The 22,641-nt window shown below is 39.7% G+C and overlaps 1 protein-coding gene across 1 annotated transcript in view; it reads left to right on the top strand.

Moving 5' to 3' along the window:
• LOC308062159 (ATP-dependent translocase ABCB1-like) overlaps positions 1 to 22,518 on the top strand; it is a gene marked incomplete at its 5' end in the record, with an annotated part of 29,275 nt that extends 6,757 nt beyond the window's left edge. Inside the window, 1 exon segment of the mRNA XM_080383216.1 lies at positions 3 to 22,518. Within this exon segment, the coding sequence (XP_080239342.1) occupies positions 3 to 185 (183 nt within the window). The 3' untranslated portion in view covers positions 186 to 22,518.
• Positions 22,519 to 22,641: the final 123 nt, after the last annotated feature.

Here is a 22,641-nt window from a genome sequence, read left to right as displayed (position 1 = left end):
GATGTTCCCTCATCAAGCAGAAGGATACTGAATCAGTTGTGCAGACAGTACTGGACAAGCTCCATATTGATCGATCAGTAGTGAAATGTTTTTGTAAGTGCCCATGGAATTCAGTTAATGATTTTATGGGTAGGCGTGAACTGCAGCAGGCTTTCCCAAACAAGCTTTCATCTTTAGAGCAGTAGAAACCTCAACATGGACTAAGATCTAAATATTTCCAAACAGGTTTGGGGATCTATGTTTGCTATGTTCTTATTAACACCCAGCAAAGTATATCAAAACCAGCTCAGGGTTTTTTTCAAGAAGAGCTGCTACATGTTGACTGCTGTCTAGACATAACTTATAAACCACATAGACAATTGAAAAGAATAGTCAATCCTTTATTTCTTGTTGTCTGCTCTAAGCAAGTGCATGAACATTTTACAAAACACTTCCACCTATTCCTTGGGCTGAATCAATCATATTTGTTTGGTTTGTCCCTCCTCTGTTTCTCTCTCACTGTGCATCTATGCTTATGCTCTGGGTGAATTCCCACCATTGCATAAACATTTCATCTTACCTATGGACAAGATATTTAGAAAACATTTTTCCACCATACGCTGTTCTGCCTCAGGAGAAGTACCTTACTCTACCCACTGTGCAGGGTTGTATCTGGAAGAGTCAGACAACAGAATCCACATTCTTATCTTCAAAGATCTTTTAGTCCTGATTTTTACTTGGGTGACTAATTGCCACTAATTTCAGCAAGAGTTAGAGTCTTTGTCTACTAGTCATAATTCCTGATAATTTCCTCTATTCTGTAAAACTACACTAGCTGGCACTTGCAAGGATTTTTCTCCTGACCTATGCCCTGTAAAGGAGGGCAGAGAACTGCTGATTGAGAGAGATTTTTTGGGATCCCTACTGACTGCTGCAATACAAAATTTATACAGCTAGCTTTAACAAGTTACTTAGCTTCTCACCTCCCCCAGCTATCTTTAAAATATGTCATATGGTAAGATGAATGTCCCTGTTGACATTTCTGGCAGAGCATGCCAGAAAATCTTGCTCTGACTAGACTCCCTTTGATTGCTGATGTTAAGCAAGACAAAGCTCAGCTGTTCTGTGCCAAGCGTTCATCTGTCCTGTTCTTGCCTACCTTTTCCTCACTGTGCTAAGTATGTGCCCCTATGGAAGGTTTACATCAGACCTAGAGCAGACCACTTTTCCCTACAGGCTTTGCCAAACCTCTGCTGAATCTTTTCTTTACTGTTTTTGTGGATGGGGTGTTCTGCTTTTTACAATGAAGGACCTTAACTTGATTTTCTTCTGCATTTTGATGTGACTTGAACTTTATAAGAACATCTCAAACACAGTGAAGTTTCCAGACTACCAAGAAAATGCATACCATTTTTTATGGGATGGTTCGAATGGCTGTCATTTGCAGTTCTTAAAATCATGTGACAATATTAAGGTATCAGGTTTAGCTGGAAATTCATTGAGAATATTCCACACATTACCATTTTCTCTTTTATATCCTAATTGTAAAACATTTATTAAGCCATTATTCTAGCAGTTCAAAATGTTAAGTGAAGATTTTTAAACTGAATTATATAAAGCTTGGATTCACTTTTTAGGTCATTAGATATTAATACCAATTTATCCAAGTGCACACTGTCACAATGTGCCTGTAAAAATATCTTTGTCATGTCAAACTACATACTTCTAGGATTTATTTTATTATACGTGAGTAATTAAAAAGACGAAAACCCAACATGGGTAATGGAAGTGTGATTTTAAGTACCATTTAAGAGAAACATTTTTCGGCGAAGTCAAGTAAGTAATTTAGAGCAAGTAAAGTTGCTAAGTGATTAATTTTTAATATTTGTGAAATGCTCTGAAATAGAATTGTCAGTAACATGCTTAATGGTAGCCAGTCTTTTCTCAGCGGAAACTGGATATATAACCTGGGAGTTATGGAAGGGGGAGTTTCAAAATAGAACTTCTAGATATTTGAGTTTGGGAAGGAATACTCTGACATAAAAAAACCAGAGTATCTTGATTTATATTTTCAAATAAAATATGTTTTGTGGTATTTGATTTAAGTTATGTTTTTCCTTTAGTTTACCTCAGAGGAACTGAAAGATACTGTGAAATTCAAAATTTCTCAGTTGACAATTTTGATCTTTACTATAACACCATTTCTAAGGAAAAAACTCCAGTTAAAATATTTTGTTCAACTATATTATGAAGATGGGAAATATTATATGTACCTGAAAATGATAGCGTGAAACCATTGTTACGCTGTTTCCAGGTATGGAAAGGGCATAATACACTTGTTATCGCTCATAATTTCTCAACAGTTCAAAATGCAGATCTTATAGATGCACTTGAAAGTGGTGTCATCACAGAACGAGGGACTCAAAATGAATTAATAGAACTGAATAGAATTTACTACATGCTTGTTAATATGCAGGTAGTTTTTTCATGAAAATTTTTTGTAGCTTTTGAAATATTGTGTGCTATTGACCTAACTGGATTGAATTGCTCCCAAAGGCACCTCCAGTATTGCAACATTTTCTCAATAAAGAAACCCTAGGGGGTGAAAAGGCTTCCCTGAAGAGTGTTAAACTTCATATTAAGAAAAATTAATATTAAGTAAAATGTGCAATTTTAATTCAAAGTTGTGAATTGCAGGAATTCTAAGCAAACAAGTTTCTTTAAAAGTACAACATTAAAACTCAAGTATGTGAGAAAGGAAAAATGAAGATTGTGGCAAAAATGAAGTTCTGAGGTTAACTGCTTCTCAGACTATTTTTCCAAATCATAGAATTATTAAATAGCTCAGGTTGGAGCAGACCTCAGTGGCTCATCTAGTCTGACCCCCGTTGAATGCAGGGCAGACTCTGAGGTCGGAGCAGGTTGCTGAGGGCTGTATCCTGTTGTGTTTGGAATACCTCCAAGGATGGAGACTCCACACCCTCCAAGTCAACTGCTCCAGTGCCTCCCACCCCCATTGTGAAAACTTAAAACTCTTATGCAAGTACTTTTGCAAATCACCAGCACCTTAGTGACTCAGGCTCCTGAAGTTTTGTCATTCAGCCATGGTCTGTTTTGAATAGAAGCTATCTCATGAACTTCTCAAGTCATTTCTCTGAGGCCTTAACTTTGGAGCAGCTGGAAGTCTTGCTCCTGTTCTTCATGGCTCCCTCTTAATGTTGAAAGTTCTTCTTGTTGACATACTGATTATATTTTACTCTAAGGCCATTTTTTACAGTTTTTACATTTTAAATAAAAGGGCTTTCTGGTGAGTCTTTTCAGTTAACTTAGTTAATTTTCCTTTTTGTTTTCAGAACAGTTTAACATGACAAAAAATAAGGAAGAATCCCTCTGTGGCTAAAACTTCCCCCCTCCCCCTGCTCCTTGTGTTAGTGTATTCAGGAGTTTTTCACTGAGTATACAGAGGACTTAATGAAACTTCAGTACCTGACTGGGCTTTGTAAAATTGCTCAGTTCTTATCAGTCTTCCATTTACTTAATAGGAGTTGTTGTTGGTTTTGTTTAGAATTGATCATCATTTGAAAGTACAGGATAATATAGAATCATGGAATGGTTTGGGTTGGAAGGGACCTTAAAGTTCATCTAGGTCCACACCCCCTGCCGTGGTAGGGACGCCTTCCACTAGATCAAGTTGCTCGAAGTCCCATCCAACCTGGCCTTGAACGCTTCCAGGGTTGAAGCATCTACAATTTCTCTGGGCAACCTGTGCCAGTGTCTCAGCACCCTCACAGTAAAGAATTTCTTCCTAAAATCTAATTTAAGTCCACTGTCTTTCACTTTAAAGCCATTCCCCCTCATCCTATCACTACATGCCCTTGTAAAATGTCCTTCTCCAGCTTTCTTCAGGTACTGAAAGGCAGCTGTAAGATCTCCCCAGAGTCTTCCCTCCTCCAGGCTGAACAGCCCCGTCTCTCTCAGCCTGTCCTCTTATGGGAGGTGCTCCAGCCTTTGGATCATCTTTGTGGCCCTGCTCTGGACCTGCTCCAACAGGTCCATGTCCTCCAGGTGAGGTCTCCTGAGAGCAGAGTAGAGGGGGAGAATCACACCCCTTGACCTGCTGGTCATGCTTCTTTTGACACAGCCCAGGACATGCTTGGCTTTCTGGGCTGCAAGCACACGTTGCTGGCTCATATTAAGTCTTTCATCCAGCAATACCCTCAAGTCCTTCTCTGCAGGGCTTCTCTCAATCCATTCATTTCCCAGCCCATATCCATGTTGAGTTGCCCTGACTCATGTGCAGGACCATGCATGTGGCCTTGTTGAATTTCATGAGGTTTGCATGGGCCCACCTCTCTAGCCTGTCAAGGTCCCTCTGGAAGTCTGTAAACTATTTTTAGCATCACACTGTTTCATTTCAGACATCCGGAACTGATGATCAGTTACAGGAAGAAGGTAATACACCAGCTGTCCAGAGGAAGCACGGAAGGGATCGATACTGACTGGACAGAAAAGAGAATCCACTTTGTAAACTTATAAAAAGGTTCAGAATACAGGATGATGAACTTGATATAAAAGCTGTTCAGCTTGTGAGTGTCTCTGTATTCCTACCTGCATGTGTTTTCCATAACTAATGGCATAAGAAAGAAACGTGATCCTGCTTTAGAGGGAGTAACTTTTTAACAAAATATGTGAAGACAGCCTACGTGTCTGCTTAAAAACTCATAAACTGACAAAATCACACAGGAGTTCTGTTGAAACAGTCTTTCCCCCTGAAGGTAAAACTAATTTTTTGTTGTGATACTTCAAATAGTTTATTTGAGTAATATTATGAAACCATATTACTTACATATGTGAATAGCCTAAATAGCAAGCTAATTCTTTTGATTATAGAACAATAGTAAAATGGGGTAATTAGTCGTATATCTCAAACACATCTTGAATAGAGAATAATTACTATTTTTGTCTAAATGTTTTGCTATCTATTGTCTAAAATGGCTGTGTTAGCAAATAAATTCCTGAAAATGAAGATATAATTATCAAGCTGGATAATGACCTAAACGAGATCATATTCAGCAATGAGTAAGAAGCAATTCTTTTAAATTCAATACCAACCTGCTTAGAAGATATGATGTGACGCAAAGCCATGCAAAAGCAACAAGATGAGCTGGCTGTGAGATAATGCTTCTGAGCAGACTTTTCATTATTGAAAGAATTTCTGTAAACCTGAACTTATGGTGTTAGAAAATGAAGTTACATTCTCAAGCAAGCAACACTTTCTTTGTACTGGTGTGAATTTTTTCTCAAACAGGGTTTCATATTTGGCAAAGCTGGAGAAATCCTTACAATGAGGCTTCAGTCTTAAAGCAATTCTGAGACAGGTAAAAGCATTATATATTTAGGTTTTTTTGAGCTTTAGAAATGCTTGTTTGTTTACATGCTGTAAATTGTCTTTGTGTTTATTTCAATAGTCATACTGTGATCATACACATAAAGACATCACACTGATTTCTTTAGCTCCATTTAGAAACTGAAGTTTCCAAACAGACGTAACACCATCATTTCTTCAACCCATACAGCTGAGTGAGGCTCTCCTGGTCTCCACAGAGGGTCGTTTCCTCTTTGAGAAGTTCCAAGAGCCAACCTGAGCTGCAACAGCTTCCCTTTCACTAACCCCTTTCACTGGAGACCCAGATGCCTCTTCTTTCTGGTTTATATTGGAAGCAATTATAGGTTACCTCCTTGGAAATAAGGTCCCATGAGAATTTTTTGACTAGCCCAGGAGGAAAGTGAGGTCTTTAAGATCATGCTGAATCTCAACTGATCCCTGGAGGAAGGACTTGAAAGACCCTAAAGATAACTGAGGTTTTCATGATCTGAGTATGTCATTATGTTAATTTTTCTGGTGTGAAAACAGCATCCACCTGCCATCATGTTGAGGTATCGGGTACTGCAGCAGTGGGACATGGGAGGGTTTTGTGTATTAGCAACAACACGTGGTGCATTCTCCATATCATGTAACACCAAAGCAGACACCTGGCTATGTGAACCTCCAGCCAGCTTGAAACTGTTTTTTTTTAATCTTTTTTTCTTACTTTATTTAAGAATACAGTACTTTACTACACTTAAAAATAATCCTTCACCTTCAACGGAACACCAAGAAACCAAAATGTAGCATGTTTGTTGATTTCTAAGGGTTATGCATTTATACACTAATGATGGGGAATATAAAAGTTCTTTCAGTAAGCTTACAAAGTTATTACACAAAAATACCATACTGCTAAGAATTATGTATGTATAAAGTAATAAAAATACATAGATTGTTTCATTATAATGATCTTTTGGGTTTGATATTTGGCAAATATGAGGGAAAGGTATTTTATTTTTACTTCCTGGGTTTAAGTGAGACAGATGTTTTGCATGTAATTCAGACATTTTAGTTTTCAAGTAAGTGGTTTATATTTACTTATCTCTCAGACCAATTATCTGAATTGCTAATGAGATACAAAAGTATATGATTGATAAGATTTTTTTCCCTGAAAATAGTCTTCCAGATGAGGCGCAGGTAGCCTTGAGTAATCTCCCAGCACTGCCTAGCATTTTACACATCTTCTCAGACACCAGAGGTTTTGCAGCAACACTCAGACTTTCAAAGTGCTTCACAGCAGACTTATAGATTTCACAATACTTGTGACAGAGAATTAAGATGTATTTTTAGTTTTGTAACAGGAGAAAAAATAATATTAGTCTTTACAGATATATAATATACATCCAAGTAATTGTCCCTAAATGGCAGGTGCCTTTGTATTGCTATTTGGCAAGCATCTGATTGTCAAAAACATGTTAAATTCACATGCAAAAAAATATTGTCAAGCTACAGTTAATATTAAATAATTTGGTGGTGTGTTTGTTATTGCAAAAAGGTTATATGGATTGTTAACACAACCTAGGTTTGAGGTTTGTGTTCCCATATGTTTAATAAACATTTAGGTCTATTACATTTATGGTTACATGGAAAGAACACTGTATTGTGTGTCTCATTCCATTGTAATGCAAAGTGATTAAGTTCTTTTGTGTAACCTATTAGCTGATGTGCACACTAAAGTTTTTAAGATTATAATAACTCTGTTTCATGCAGTAGAACAGCTGGTTTGATGATGCTAAAATTAGCACTGGAATATTAATTACAAGACTTGCTAATGGTGCCTCACAAGTGAAGGAAATAACAAGCACTGGTATTTTTCATATCTGGTTTAGTATGGATTAAGTTCCAGACTGATTTGATAGATAGAAATCCTGCACACACAGTGATCTGGAAGCTGTTACTATTTATTAAATAATATCTTATTTATTAAATAATATTTATTTTGGTGTCACAGAAAAAATAATTTATTGAATATGTTAATATCTAAAAATAAAAATATGTATATTTATAAATATATTAAATATTAAAATTAATATTAGGTAAGATAGGTATTTTATATACATATGCATCCTCGCTTTTAGTTCATACTAATGTTCAGTCCTGTTATCACTAGTATAAATGAGTCATCCAAGGAGTCCTTTTATTTAAAATTATTTATCCAACCTGCTTAGATGTCTAGACAGCATTGTGTTTCCACACTAAATGTTACAAATATTGACAAAGTGCTTAAGTGTATGCCTCAAAATGAGGGTTGCTCTCATTGCAGCCCAGTTTTCCACATGCTTCAAGTTAAAAGTGATCAGAGAGAAAAAATAGTCATATCTCAGACTCCAAGTTAGGAAATGGCATGCTTCAGGGGACCTGGCAAGCTTGAAGTCATGGTTCTACATATGAAAAATACAAGATCTATGAAAGGTCATTGTGTTTTCTTGGGCAAAACCTGAAAACAAGGACTGTAAGTCTGAATGAACAGATGGAAAGAGAGCAGGAAGACTAGATAAGATACAGAAGACTTGATGGAACAATTTGTACAATAGAACATTTTTTCAAAAGATAAAGCATCCAATTCTACAGAATATTTAGACCAAATTAAGCACTTTCAGATGTCCTCTGGTGAACAGATCTCAATTGTCTAGGTAACAAATACTTCCTGTCTAGTTTTCAAATAAGGAAGAGAGTAATTTAAAATGGTTTTATTCTTTTCCAGACTGACACTAATTGACCAAAATGTAGCTGATGTTGGGACTCGGAGTGTTTTGTTGTTGATCCATGGATGGCAGCTGACTAGTCTGCTTTTAGCCATGGTGCCAATTATTGCCGTAACAGGAATGATTCAAACGAAGATGTTTGCTGGACATGCAAAAAAAGAGAAGGAACTGGAAATCACAGGAAATGTGGGTTCAGTGACATTTTTATCTGGTTTTATGTTGCACTACAGTGTTGCTTAATAGGGACATTGGTGATGGATCAAGAATATACTCCTCAAAGAGTCAAAGTCTACTTTGTTGCATTGCTCTGACAAAATGCTGATACAGCAAATATGAAGCTGAAAATTGAAAATGTGAGTTATTTATTTATGTTCTCAAATAGTTTGTAACATTCAGAGCATACTAAGCATTTTAAGTGTCCTGGGTCCCTTATGCCTGTCCCAAGCCTGCATTCGGGTTCCCTATACTTTTCCAGCACACCGCTTTTTTTCCTTTCCTTCATTTCTTTCTAGCTTGTTTCCTTTCAGAGACCCTCTCTTTTACCTGTCATTTATCTTTCTCTTTCTCTCCGCTTGCAGTTGTCTGTGGGCTTAGTATAAAAAGGCATGGTATAGACACCATCGGTAACACAGATGCCTGAAAACGTTATGGTGACAGTGTAGCTGACCATGCCCTGCAATTTCTTGCTCTGATTTTCATTCCTTCCCCTCTCAGCTGGGAAGGGTAGCAGGAGCCTGGGAATCTCCTTCAGAGGAAAATGTGAGCATGGCAGCAAAGAGGGAGGGTGTTAACCTCATTTCATAACTTTGAGGAGAATTGTTTTGTCACTTCCCAAGATGTGCTGTCTCAGGACAGACTGTGTTTTGTCGGGACTGGGTTACTGACACATTCCAAGCAGAACAGCACCTGTGTGATCTTCCTTTCTGTCCCTCTCATTGCTATGGTCAGTTGTGCAGAGGAGTCTGGGCATAGCAGATCTTGTTCTCTCTTTCCATGATCTACGTTAGGAAAGTTTCTCAGAGGCGTTCCTGTGCCTCTGGGCTGATTAGAAAATGGTTTGGGGTGTTTACTCCTAGCCCTTTCAAGCTAAAATAAAAAGGGAATTCTACTTGGTTTTGCCTACCAGGCATTTTGGTATAAATCTATAAATCCAGTGAAAATGCAACAGTTAAGAGAATTCAAAGGAATGAACTCATACTTTATTTATCATGAATCCTACAACAGTTTTCAGCTGAGGCTTACAATGTTTGAATTTAACCAAGTGTCCTGGTTTCAGCTGAGATAGAGGTAATTCTCTTAGTAGCTGGCGTAGTGCTGTGTTTTGGATTTGGTGTGAGAACAATGTTGATGTCATACTGAGGGTTTTAGCTCAGTAATTTTTGCAAAGTAACGTTTATACTAAGCCAGGGACATTTCAGTTTCTCAGGACCTGCCAGCAAGAGGGCTGGAGGGGCATGTGAAATCAGGAGGGGACACAGCCAGGACAGCTGGCCTAAACAAAGGGACATTCCATCCCATAGAATGTCATACCGAGTATATAAGCTGAGGAAAGAAGAAGGAAGGAGGGTGGGATGTCCAGAATGTTGGTGTTTCTCTTCCCAAGTAACCATTAACTGGTGGTGAAGCCCGGCTTTCCTGGGGATGGCTGAACCCCTGCCTGCCCGTGGGAAGTGGTGAATGAATTCCTAGTTTTGCTTTGTTTGCGTGCGCGGCTTTTGCTTTACCTGTTAAACTGTCTTTGTCTCAACCCATGTGTTTTGTCAGTTTCACTCCTCTGATTCTCTCCACCACCCTGGTGCAGGGGAAGTGAGCAAGCGGCTGTGTGGGGCTTGGCTGCCAGATGGGGTTAAACAATGACACCAAGTCTCACAAGACCCAACAACATCTGAAATAAATATCCAGTGCAAACATTGTATGACCTGGCTAAAATTGTTGTTATTTTCCATGTCTCTCTGCAGATCATATAATGATTGCACTGGCTACTTACCAGCCTTGGCTGATAGGAGTGGTTGGGAAAAGGCAAGAGAGGGTAATGCAATGACCAGGAGCGAAACTTGGAAACCTCTGTGAGCCCACAGGTTGGCTGTTAGGAAAAACAAACAGTCCAAAACAACCTTGCAAATTCATTAAAGGTTGTGAGGAAACTGTAAAGCTTCTCAGCCTCAAAGTGTATTTAAAGTAGCTGTGCAGAGAAAAAAATTATCTGTCTATAAAACTACTCTTATCAGTAATACAGGCATAAAGGAAACATGATGTTTGTCTTTGTAGGGGAGCCAGATAACATTTACATGCAGTTATGTTAGGTTTTCCACGTTATTTAATTATTTCAATATCTTACCCCTCATGTTACTTAGTCTGTTGTGGTTTTTATTTGTAGATTTTCTAAGCATTTATTCTTCTTATTGTATAGAAGTAATGATGTGGAAAGAAGGGTCTGCTAAATGCATGGGTATAGTTTAGGTTTTGGAGGTTAGCTCTTTTTGTTTAGAGCTGCTGGGCTTTGCCTTTTTCTTACTGAGTTGGAGGCTGAGATTCATGTTTGCTTCCAAGCTATTTTCTACATTTACAGCGAAGGCTGATAATTCCCAAGCTTAAAGGTGTTTGGTTACACATTAAAATAAGAAGTTAAAAGATACTAATTTTTAAAAGACTATATGTGTTGAAAATAAGAAACCTGTTCTTCTTTACATGATAAGGTAATCAAGATAAAATTCAAAATACTGTCATAAAGTTTTGCCGAACAGGTAACCCTATTGAGTGCATTATGCACTGAAATATTTCAAAGATATCTCATAGTCAAGTTGTTTACAGCTGATTATCATTATCTCATGCCAAATTCCTTGGAGACTACTTGTAAGAACAGTTGCATGATTGTTATGTGATGATTTGAATGTCTGGTTTTGGCAGACTATATTAATCAAAACAATTTTTTGCAGATCCCCAGTTTCTGGTAAAATTTAAAACATATGTACTTCCATAGCAATTCAGCAAAATGTTTCACTCTCAACATATCAAGCACACCTGAAGGAAAACAAGCCCTAGGCATCTATTTTTAGCTCTAGGTGAAAATCTACTCTTCCATTTACAAGAGTGGTTCTTCTTGGAAAATTGCCTGTGGAGAAACGCCGTCTTCACACACCAGAGATAAAAATAAATTACTCTCATTAAAAGGTAGTGCAGAAACAACATAGCTAAAAGAGGGTAAACGTATCTCATGCCTTCTTTATGAGCAGCAGAATTCATCATACACATACTTAATGGAGTCAATTAGCTCCTGGCACAATCTGCGAGCATGTGATTTGGAGCAGTACAGACACTGTGAGGACTTCTGTGAAGGTAGTGGGGTTCCACAGCGTACAAATCTCGTGGGTGACAATATGTGAGAAAGAATTGAGCTCAAGTCCCAGGTCCTAGGTGACTTTCTCGACAGTGGATAATTTTAAATTTTCTTCTCCCGTAAAATGAGTACATTGGAACTAAATTATGAGCTTGAATGAGTATAGTGCTCCAAGAATATACTTTAAAAAATCACTTTCCAAGATGCTTTACATTTTGAGTTTTGATTTGACCGATTCTTGGCCAAGGCTAAATCAGCTATTGTTATTAAAAGATTTGCTGATGATATAATTAACTACAAGTAAATCCCCTTAATATTTGGGGAGCATTAAGAAAAATTAAGGTATGAGCTTCTACTGGTTTTCAGTCAGGACTGGGTACCTAGCATGATTAATGGTTTTGGAAAACTTTTACTATTTTTTCTTCTGTGGCAAAACAGGAAGATTTTCAAAGATAGAAAATTAATAGGAATTAGATGCCAAGCTGCCATATGGGCCAGGAGAATCTGTCTCTACATTTTTAGGAATGGCCAGTAGTTTTGATTTTCTCCTTTAGGAGCTTTGAAAGACTGCTGATTTCCCAAAAATGCTGAGAATACACACTGGGAAAGATCATTTATTTCTGGGTGAGCTCACAATCACTAGTTGTTTGGACATATGTTTACCCTGCAGTTCCAAATGCTTTTGCAGGTGATGTAGGCTTGTTCCGTTTATCCTGACTGGGCTCCTGCAGTGATGACAGCTGCATGGCATCATCCTGGTGACAGGTTACACAAGCCCACTGGAAGAAAAACTCCTATTGCTGGTTTGTGCTGAAATGTATGCTGTCTCAACTTCACTGCTATAATCCACAGTAATTGTATATATGTAACAGCAGCATATCTACAAATGTTGCAACTATGCTTTCAACAGTGTTGTAGACATACTTCTATTGCAGTTATTCTACTTACTCGATTATATTAAAAAATTTCCACATAATCTTGTTTTTCTGCTGATGAATATCTGTTATCCAATGCAGATTGCTTCAGAAGCCATACAAAATATTCAAACTGTTGTTACTTTGACTCAGGACAGAAAATTTGAGTTTATGTATGGACAAAGTCCGCAAGCTTAATTAACACCAATAAACTGAATCATAATTTATTTTTGTCAGTGCATCATAAAATCTTTCATTCCAAACTCAGCTCTGACATAGAAGTTAAAGATGATCTTTCCCTTGAAGCTAATGCTCTCGACAGTTTAGGTAATCTTCTGAATTACTTTTTTTTTTTTTCCCCAAAAAAAATATCTCCCTGATATTGTTACTGGCTGCCGCAATTCTGGAAATGGAAGGCTTTATTAATTCTTATAATCACAAGCCCTTTCTTCTGAGGGAATCTATTGTTTAACAAACCAAAGGCAGTGTTTACCTGTACGTTTAGGTAAGATTCCTATAAAGATCAGTTGTATTTTACCAAGGAAGGAACCAGAAAGTGGACCTGCATAGCAGTTTCTGTATTTGTTCACTCTGCTGTTTTATCGAAGTAGTATTGAAGATCATGTGAAACCTCTTGAATTTTCACTTGCTTTGATTCAATGTAAGATAAAACACAAAGGTGTGGGGGTTTTTTTCTGTTGATTTATGCTTCATAGCAATTGTAAAGTTCTTGATTTGTTTCATGTGTCAGTTAAAATTTTGAATTGCAACTGTATTATAATTTTGAAAATATTTTAATGAATGTATGAGGTGAAAACAATACAAATTATACATGATCAAATTCTTAGAGCAGTTTCTTATTCTGTCCCAATAGTCTCAGTGCTTTTTGCAGACAGAGAGGAAACTGAAGCATAGAGGAATAATGGTATCTTAGGTTAGGATCTTACAAAGAGCTGGAGATTATTTTACGTTTAAATAGTAAGGACTCCTTTGAATTACAGGATACTTTTCACATTCTTGATTGCTACAAATGAATATACAATATGATCATGATTATGTGTTTTTTTCTGTAACAGAAATACTGTAAAGGCCTACAGGAGGTTCCTGGATTGCTTTGGTAATAACTTCCTTCTCCAAGTGACAGAGGAGCCAGCAAGGGCAGGTACTATGTTGGACCTGGTTCTCACCAACAAGGAGGGGCTGCTGTGGAATGTGAAGCTCAAGGGCAGCCTTGCTGCAGTGACCATGAAATGTTCCAACATTTCAAGATCCTTAGGACAGTGAGGAGGGCACACAGCAAGCTCACTGCCCTGGACTTCATGAGAGCTGACTTTGGCCTCTTCAGGGATCTGCTTGGTAGAGTACCATGGGATAAAGCCCTGGAGGGAAGAGGGGCCCAGGAAAGCTGGTTAATATTCAAGGATCACCTCCTCCATGCTCAGGAGCGAGGCATCCCAACAAAGACAAAGTCAGGCAAAAATGCCAGGAGGCCTGCATGGATGATCAAGGAGCTCCTGGACAAGGCCAGACACAAAAAGGAAGCCTACAGAGGGTGGCAGGAAGGACAGGGAGCCTGGGAGGAATACAGAGAAACTGTCCGAGCCGCCAGGGATCAGGTTAGGAAAGCTAAAGCCCTGACAGAATTAAATCTGGCCAGGGACATCAAGGGCAAAAACTTCTATAGGTACGTCAGTGATAAAAGGAAGACTAGGGAAATGTAAGTCCTCTCTGGAAGGAAATGGCAGACCTGGTTACCTGGGATATGGAGAAGGCTGAGGTACTCAACAACTTTTTTACCTCATCTTCACTGGCAAGTGCTCCAGCCACACCGCCCGAGCTGCAGAAGGTAAAGGCAGCAATGGGAGAATGTAGAACTGCTCACTGTAGGAGATCAGGCTGGAGATCACCTAAGGGACTTGAAGGTGCACAGGTCCATGGGACCTGATGAGGGGCATCTGCAGGAACTGACAGATGAAGTGGCTAAGCCGCTACCCGTCATATTTGAGAAGTCATGACAGTCCGGTGAAGTTCCCACTGAATGGAAAAGGGGAAACATAATTCCCATTTCTAAAACAGGGGAAAAAAGGAAGATCTGTGGAACTACAGACAAGTCAGTCTCACTTCTGCACCCAGCAAGATCATGGAGCAGATCCTCCTGGAAACTGTGCTAAGGCACATACAAAATAAGGTGGTGACTGGTGACAGCCAACATGGCTTCACTAAGGGCAAAGTGTGCCTGAGGAGTTTGGTGGCCTTCTATGGTGGGGTTACAGCACAGCTGGATAAAGGAAAAGCAACTAACACCATCTACCTGGACTTGGGCCAAGCATTTGACACTGTCCTGCAAGACGTCCTTGTCTCTAAATTGGAGAGGCATGGATTTGATGGACGGACCATTTGGAGGCTAAGGAATTGGCTGGATGTTGTACTCAAAGAGTTGCAGTCAGCAGCTTGATGTCCAAGTGGAGACCAGTAATGAGTGGTGTTCCTCAGGGGTTCTTATTGGGACCAGCGCCAGTTAACATCTTTTTTGTCGGCAACATGGACACTGGGATTGAGTGCACCCTCAGCAAGTTTGCCGACACCACCAAGCCGTGTGGTGCAGTCCACACACTGGAGGGAAGGGACGCCATCCAGAGGAACCTTGACAGGCTAGAGAGCTGGGGCCATGTGAACCTCATGAAGCTCAACAAGGCCAAGTGCAAGGTCCTGCACATGAGTCAGGGCAATCCCAAGCACGAATGCTGGCTCGGTGGAGAAGGGATTGAGAGCAGCCCTGAAAAGAAGGACTTGGGGGTGTTGGTTGATGAGAAGCTCAACACAGCCCAACGATGTGCGCTTGCAGCCCAGAAAGTCAACCATATCCTGGGCCGCATCAAAAGAAGCGTGACCGGCAGGCTGAGGGAGGTGATTCTCCCCCTCTATTTCACTTTCATGGGACCCCACCTGGAGTACTGCATTCAGCTCTGGGGCCCCCAACATCAAAAGGACATAGACCTGTTGAAGTGAGTCCAGAGGAGGGCCACAAAGATGATCAGAGGGCTGGAGCACGTCTACTTTAAGGACAGGCTGAGAGTTGTGGTTGTTCAACCTAGAGAAGAGAAGGCTCTGGGGAGATCTTACAGCAGCCGTCCGGTACCTAAAGGGGGCCTACAAGACAGCCCTTCTTACAAGGGCATGTAGTGATAGCACAAGGGGGGATGGTCTTAAACTAAAAGAGGGTCGGTTTAGATTAGATATTGGGAAGAAATTCTTTACCGTGAGGGTGGCGAGACACTGCAACAAGTTGCCCAGAGAAGCTGTGGATGTCCCATCCCTGGAAGTGTTCAAGGCCAGGCTGGATGGGGCTTTGAGCAACCTGATGCAGTGGAAGGTGTCCCTGCCCATGGCAGGGGGTTGGAACTAGGTGATCTTTAAGGTCCCTTCCAACCCAAACCATTCCATGATTCTATGAATCTTTGGATTTCTTTAGCCTTTACACAAGCTATTATGTACTTTAATTATGCTGGGTGTTTTAGGTTTGGTGCCTGTCTAGGAAGAAATGCACATATACAGTTTAAAGATGTGCTTTTTAAAGTTTTTGGGGTTCTTTTTTGTCCATGTGGGACAATGTTTGATTTTCCTATAGGTAGCATGAAGTATAGAACTGAAAAAATTAATAAGGCTTCTGTCTTCCATTCTTCACCCTTACATTCCCTTTCTTTCCTTACACCATTACAAATCCAAAATAACTGATGCTTTTAGACTGTGTTTAGCTACCTACATACAATTTCCCTTGTAATCAGGGTAAAAGGAAGGCAACATGAAGACAGGCAAAGCAAAGCCATTCCTTGTTTTCATGGCCAACAAGGTTTCTTTAATGATAGAATCACATGTCTTAAGCTGTAGGGAGCGTAGGTGGACAGCTTAAAAGGTAAGTGGAGCAAGTCACCAGCAAAACTGAGGTGAGGAAATTATAAGCCCTGGGACAAGAGAAGTGGAGAGTAGGAGAAAGATTCAGCAAACACCCAATCTGAAAAATGCCCAACCAGAACTGAAAAAAACTTCTCCAAGTGTTTCCAGTGAATTGTTCCCACCAACTGGCACCTTTCCAACCTTCTCTTTCCTCTCTCCCTATCTCCAGTATCTAACCTTGTCTTTTGTTCTTCTCCCTGCAGCTGAAATCCCTGTCTGCATTTGCCAACAGCCACCTTGTCTCCCACGCACGTTCCGTGCTTGCTTTCAGCACTTGCCAGTCTTGCCTGGCAAAAATTGCTGCTGAAGCTAAAGCTGCTTCTTACCCTGATTAGACCAACCCTTCCTCAAATACCAGCATTCCCTCCCTTCCCCTGTGTGTTCAAGTGAATCCCTTCTTGCGTACCTCCTCTCCTACTGCTCTTTGCTCTTCCCGGATTTCATGCCTCTTTCTCATCTCCCATTTGCCTTTTTCCTTTTTCTCCTGAGCTCAAAGATTTTATTGTGCCTGGAACACTGGGCCCCTCAAAGGAAATGTGGAATGGCAAATTTCTCTGTAATCCTCAGACTGCTCCACAGCTAATAACTTCAGTTTTATAGATGAAGAAACTGAGCTGCAAGGAACTATACACCCTACCACACCTCATGAATTAATAACAGAAACAAAAAACATTCATGTCTAATAACTCCAGACAAGTAGGCAAGGAGGAGAAGCCTCGAGTGCTGCTTTCTTTCCTACACACAAATTACAGATTCTCTCAGCAAGGAAAACAGTCACTGAGTTTGCAGTAGACAGTTCATATCCTATCTCGGCTTTCTTAACGAGTAGTTATCAGAAACCCCTAATTGGCCCATAAAAGCTTTTCTTGCCTTTGCCACATCAATGTCAATATCTTTTTCTCCTTATCTTTACAGAGTTTTTCAGCTGTTGTATTTGGTGCAATGGCATTAAGACAACACACTTCTTTCACTCCAGGCTATGCCAAAGCCAAAATGTCGGCTGCTTGTTTGTTCATGCTGTTTGAAAGAGCATCCTCCTGCACAGAGGAAGGAGAGAAGCCTGTAAGTAAGCACAGTATTATGCACAGCACAGCATGCCCCTCCAATTTATTTCAAGCCTGATTTTCTCCTTTTTTTTTTTTTCTCCCGCCCACATCATAGCTACTGAGAACGAGTACCGTGTGAGGCCTTTCACATCTGACTCTTCCAACCAAACGGGAGTTAAGCTTTGCTTTGTATCTTCTCCTGCCAAAACCTCTCCTGTCTCTTGGTGAAATATCTTTAAGAGCTAGTGGAAATAGGGTTGATGCAGCAGAGATAATTTTTCAAGATTTGCTTGCATGAAGCTACCTGAGCATGGATCTTGAACATATAACTAGGCCTCTAGTATTTCACCAGAAATTTTTGAGGGATAACTTATTTGCAACTTGTCCATAATAGATTGTCGCATACTTTAGTAATCAACAATGTATATGAACATGTGGGTGCATCTGGCCTGTTATATAACAAAGAGGACAAAACATTCCAGACAGCTATCACATATATGTTACAAACCTTGCATTTTTTATGTGTATGTATGTGTAGAGATGTGCATATATATATATATATACACATACACACACACTAAAGAAAAATAACTGTGAAGGCTGATGAACTATCATACATTTGAGCTGTTATGTTGATTGGTCATTGCATATGTTTATATTTACATTTTATATATACTCATTCATATGAAATGTCTTTCTTCTTGTGTAGGCATATATCCTATTACATATATCATGTTACATTTTATAGTAAATTAATTAGAAAAGATCTTTAAGTAGAAGGATTGATTCTGTGCACAGATCAAAAATAATACATTATTTTCGGTATTCTTAAAAGGACAAAAATGAAAAAAAATCAGCAAAGAACATGCCAAGAATCTGAATGAGATCATTGCAAAGCAGACAGAAGTCAGCCACTTAAGAGTTATTGTTACTTTTGAAAAAGTAAGCTTGTTTAACAGATGGTGTAAGAGAAGCTGTCAGAATTTGTGCTTACAGAACAGAATTTTCATTAAAATATGTGTGCAGAGTAGAACATTTAGGAGAGAATTTGCGTTTTCATAATAGGTTCCCACTACATATTAATTCCTGGGGAAAAAATTAAGTCTGATCCTTTGGAAAAATTCCCACTGATCTCTTTTATGAATGCTCTTCATAGTCTTTTATGATCTGTTACATTAGCCTAAAAAATTGACCTATCTCTACTGTTTCAATCAGAAAATGTTTGGTGGAAACATTACATTCAATGCTGTGGTGTTTACCTACACAACCTGACCAGAGGCCAAAGTGCTCTGCAGCTTGAACATTAACGTAGAAAAGGACAAATTGTGGCTCTTGCTGGTAGCAGTGGCTGTGGAGAGAGCACTGTGCAGCTGCTTGAGAGATTTTTATGATCTACGCAGTGGAGAAATGGTAAGTGTTCCACATCAAAGTGTAAGCTGCAGGTGCATGACACATGCTTACTCAATTTTATTAATATCATTCATTTGCTTTTTTCCCCCCTTTTAAATAATCTCATTGTACGTTTGCTAGTGTAGCTACTCACTTTTGTCAATGTTTCTAATACTATTTTTTGGTAATATTTTTTAAAATTAAGGCCAGGAACACATGGATTTTCAATATTGTCTATGCAATCACAGGGAAAGTAGGAGGAAAGTAGAATTTCTGAATTTCCCGTGCCATTTCAAGTTACTACAACAAGATCCAGTGGAGAGAAGTTGCTACATTGGTTTGACCAGAGCCTACTGGTATCACTGAGGTTTAGTTTAATTACAGTAAGGGTGAATTGTTGGGAATTTAACAGCAGCACTGCTTAGGGTAGCCACTTAATTTCATTGCATCGTCACCTAGCATGTAAAAATGAAGTAAAGGAAAGATAAAAAAACCTGAAAAGCCTTTCTTGAATCTTGAAGCAGCTGAAGGCTGTGCATTCCTAGAACAACTTTGCACTTGCCAAATAAAATGACCTCATATTTCATCTGTTTCTTCACTTACATCCATGCTTCATCCATAGTCAGAGTTTCAGTTCAGAGGATTTGTATCCTTCCTCAAAAAGTCAGAGAAAAATGTGACCACTGGACTTCCCAAACCCAGATAGCTGCCTCCCCCCCCCCAATCCTGACTCTCTGTGAAAGGCAGAACTTCCATCTGTAGCTCAAACTGAACTGCAGCCTGAAGTACAGATGGCCTTCTTGACAGGTGGGGATGCTGGAGGGTCCTTTTGGCCTCTTCTCCCTGGAGTTTGTATTTAGTTCCTGCTGCTTGTCAATGAGAGAGTGGCCTTGAACTGTGAGATAACTTTTTCTGAGACTGGAAAAAGTACTTACTCAGTGCTCAATCAGTTAACAGCTTCTATTACATTCTGAGAGCAAGACGACAGATTAATCTCATCAGCCCACACCAAAAACAGCTGCCAAGTCAAGTTATTCCTTACGAATGGGTCCCTGGTCTCTTGTACGCATAAATACAATTTTTCTTGTAAAGATAGAAACATTTAGCCTATTATTTTTTATTTCAGCATCGTACTGAGCCCTAGGTTAGGGGCCAGGCGATAAACAGAATGAAAAGATGATCTGGGCTCCAAGAGTCCAACATCCCAGTGAACCCACAGGCACAGGATGGTGACTTTAGTCCACAGCTCGTTAGTTCTGCTTTAGATGAAGTCATGAGGATAAAGCAGAAATATGGACTCATGTTTTATTTTAGACTAAATAAGCCTCTGCATACCAGAGACAGTTAAACTTACAATTGGATGCTAATTTCCTGATAAGTAAGGTACAGTGGGAGGAGAAGAGGAGTTAGAGTGCTGGTATATAGTTTTACACACGTATCTCATCTTACATGAGCAAGTGGTGGTAGATGAATTTTTCTCACTGATGTACAAGGGTGATATTCAATTATGGGATTAGGGACTACTATCCATTACTGTTATTTGAGAGGTGAGGACATCTGACTCCCAGATCAGCACAGCAGAGATGGGATAAAGCTGCTAATAAAGGAAATGGCTGTGGAAACACTTTGTGGTATAGATTTTCTAGCAGTTTTTGAAATAGATCTTTGTGTCACTGGCATAGTACCAAATGTCTCTAATACTCATAGCAAGAGGGCAGAGAAAGTAGATCTTGTAGGCTGTTTTAGTTAGGGTTGATAAATAAGTGGGGTGCAATACAGTGGCTTCATACAGCTGGAGTTTTTCAAGGCTTCTCTAAGAACCCAACCCTCTTCCATCAGCACAAAAAATCATAGTTGCTCAAATTAAAGATTACACAGTAGTCATGAAAAAGCCCCGCTGACTTGCCAAACTGCAAAGTGAAGGACTGGGGGCATGGAGGGCTTCTTCTGTCCTCCGGGTGCTGGAAAGATCAGCTCTGCAGCACCTAGTGTGGGGTGCTCACAGTGAAGGGATGTGTGTAGAAAAACAGGGAGAAGGTTTGGAGACAGAGGCACTGGAGACTGAACAGGTTAGTTTTTTTGAGGGTAGGAAAAAGCACAGTGCTCAGCCTACAGCCAGCTTGCTGCTGTTATGCAGAGTGCGAGTGAAAAAGGGGACAGCTTGTTCACCCGTTCAGTTTTGGGGGTTCTGTTTTTACAGGCTGATTGTAACTATATGTTCTAACTTTGCATTCTCTTTGAACTCCAGTGAGTGATGAGGATCGTGGCAGTGAGATGTACGCCAGCAGGAGACCAAGAACGTTTTCAGAAAAGCAGTCTCTGGAAAGAAAGAGTTGCTATTGCCTGTGCACAAAGAAGCTGGCACTCACAGGCAGAGGGAAGGTAGAGATGTGTTTCTCAACAGACAGGCTTGTAGCACCATTCCAGGTATGACTGTTTCCACATAAATGCACATGCAGCCCCAGAGTAGGGGAAAACGGAATCTGGATTAGCAACTGGCTCAGTCCTACCAATGCAGAAACCTGGCTCCTGTTCTTGGCTTGCCAATGCACTAACAGGTACAGCCAACTTCTGCACCCCCCTGCTTTAGTCTCAGTGTCTTCAAATAAAATGGTGCCTGTCCTATGACAACAGGCACAGCTTAACCATCCCGACCTGAAATCAGAGCCCCCACTACAGTATGCTCCTTCTGCATTGATTATGTTTTCCTAAATCCACATCAAAAAAATAATTAAGAAAAATCTGGTTAACACTTTATGCTTCATTCCAGCATAGTCCATAGAGCATAAACTTAGTAGAACAAATCTGAATAAAAAATATTTTACTCCTTACAAGGAAATTAACACCATGCTCATGAATTCATGCATCCATAACACATAACAAGTAGCTCTAACAACTCACAGAATTTAATTTTGTTCTCTCTGGATACGCATCTGTCCTCAGTTCCTCTAGGCAAGGCACAGACCTCCCCAGCTGAACAGGAAATTTTGCTTATGCTGGTAACTGGATGACATTTTCTCAGTGATACGCTTGCTGAAATAGTTTTCCTTTTTCTGTACTTCTGCCAGAATTTCTATGCTCCCAGAAATTCCAAGAAAGGCAGCAGTAGGTGTGTGGAAAAGAAATGCAAATAAATGCAAAATTACACCCATCATCAGATTTGAGGCTGTTTAAAATGAATGTTCAAAACAAACTGTCCTTGTCACTGTTGCAACCAGGTTTACTAACCCCACTGAGGGGTGAAAGGTTGTAACTGTCAGACGGAACTTATTTAAAAAAAAAAAAAGTCATCAGGCATAGCTTGATCCAAAATCTTATTTATCTGACAGAAATCACAGCATCATAAAGGCACACGCTTCCCTCACAGAGATTTCAGAAAGCCATTTGTGTCCAAGAAAGAGAGCAGGTTATTATCAGGACTTCAAAACAGGAATGTATTCTTACTCTGTATGAGTTAAGATCTCAAGTCAACCATTAAACAACAAATGGTTGTCAGATTTAATTGAGACAGGACATACAAGTAGTCCAATAAAGGCAGGGAAGAATGAGGCTGAAACAATGAGACTATTTCCTCAGGCAACAAGACACAGTATAACACACCCTGGCCTGTTACTCAGTATTTGGGCTTTGAGGAAGGACATAAAAAGGCTAACTGTTTTTGCTACTGGGGCGGGGGGGAAGCAGCAGAGCTTCCAGAGGGCAAGAAGATGGGTTCATGTTAGCTGAGGATGCAGTTGTTGTAAAACAAATAATAATCTCTGATTTCTCTCAAAACTCCAAAACCTAGAGAAAACAACTGGTACTTTAGAATCTTTATTTCAAGTTAATCTGCCTGCAAGATCCTATCTCTCTCACGAAGTTTAGTTGCTACATATTAAATAGTCCACCAATA

This window comes from Falco punctatus (genome assembly GCF_963210335.1).
Source record: "Falco punctatus genome assembly, chromosome: 4".
In the NCBI taxonomy this organism is placed as follows: domain Eukaryota; kingdom Metazoa; phylum Chordata; class Aves; order Falconiformes; family Falconidae; genus Falco; species Falco punctatus.
The sequence above is the reverse complement of the archived record's forward strand: the minus strand, read 5'-3'. Positions and strand labels throughout refer to the sequence as shown.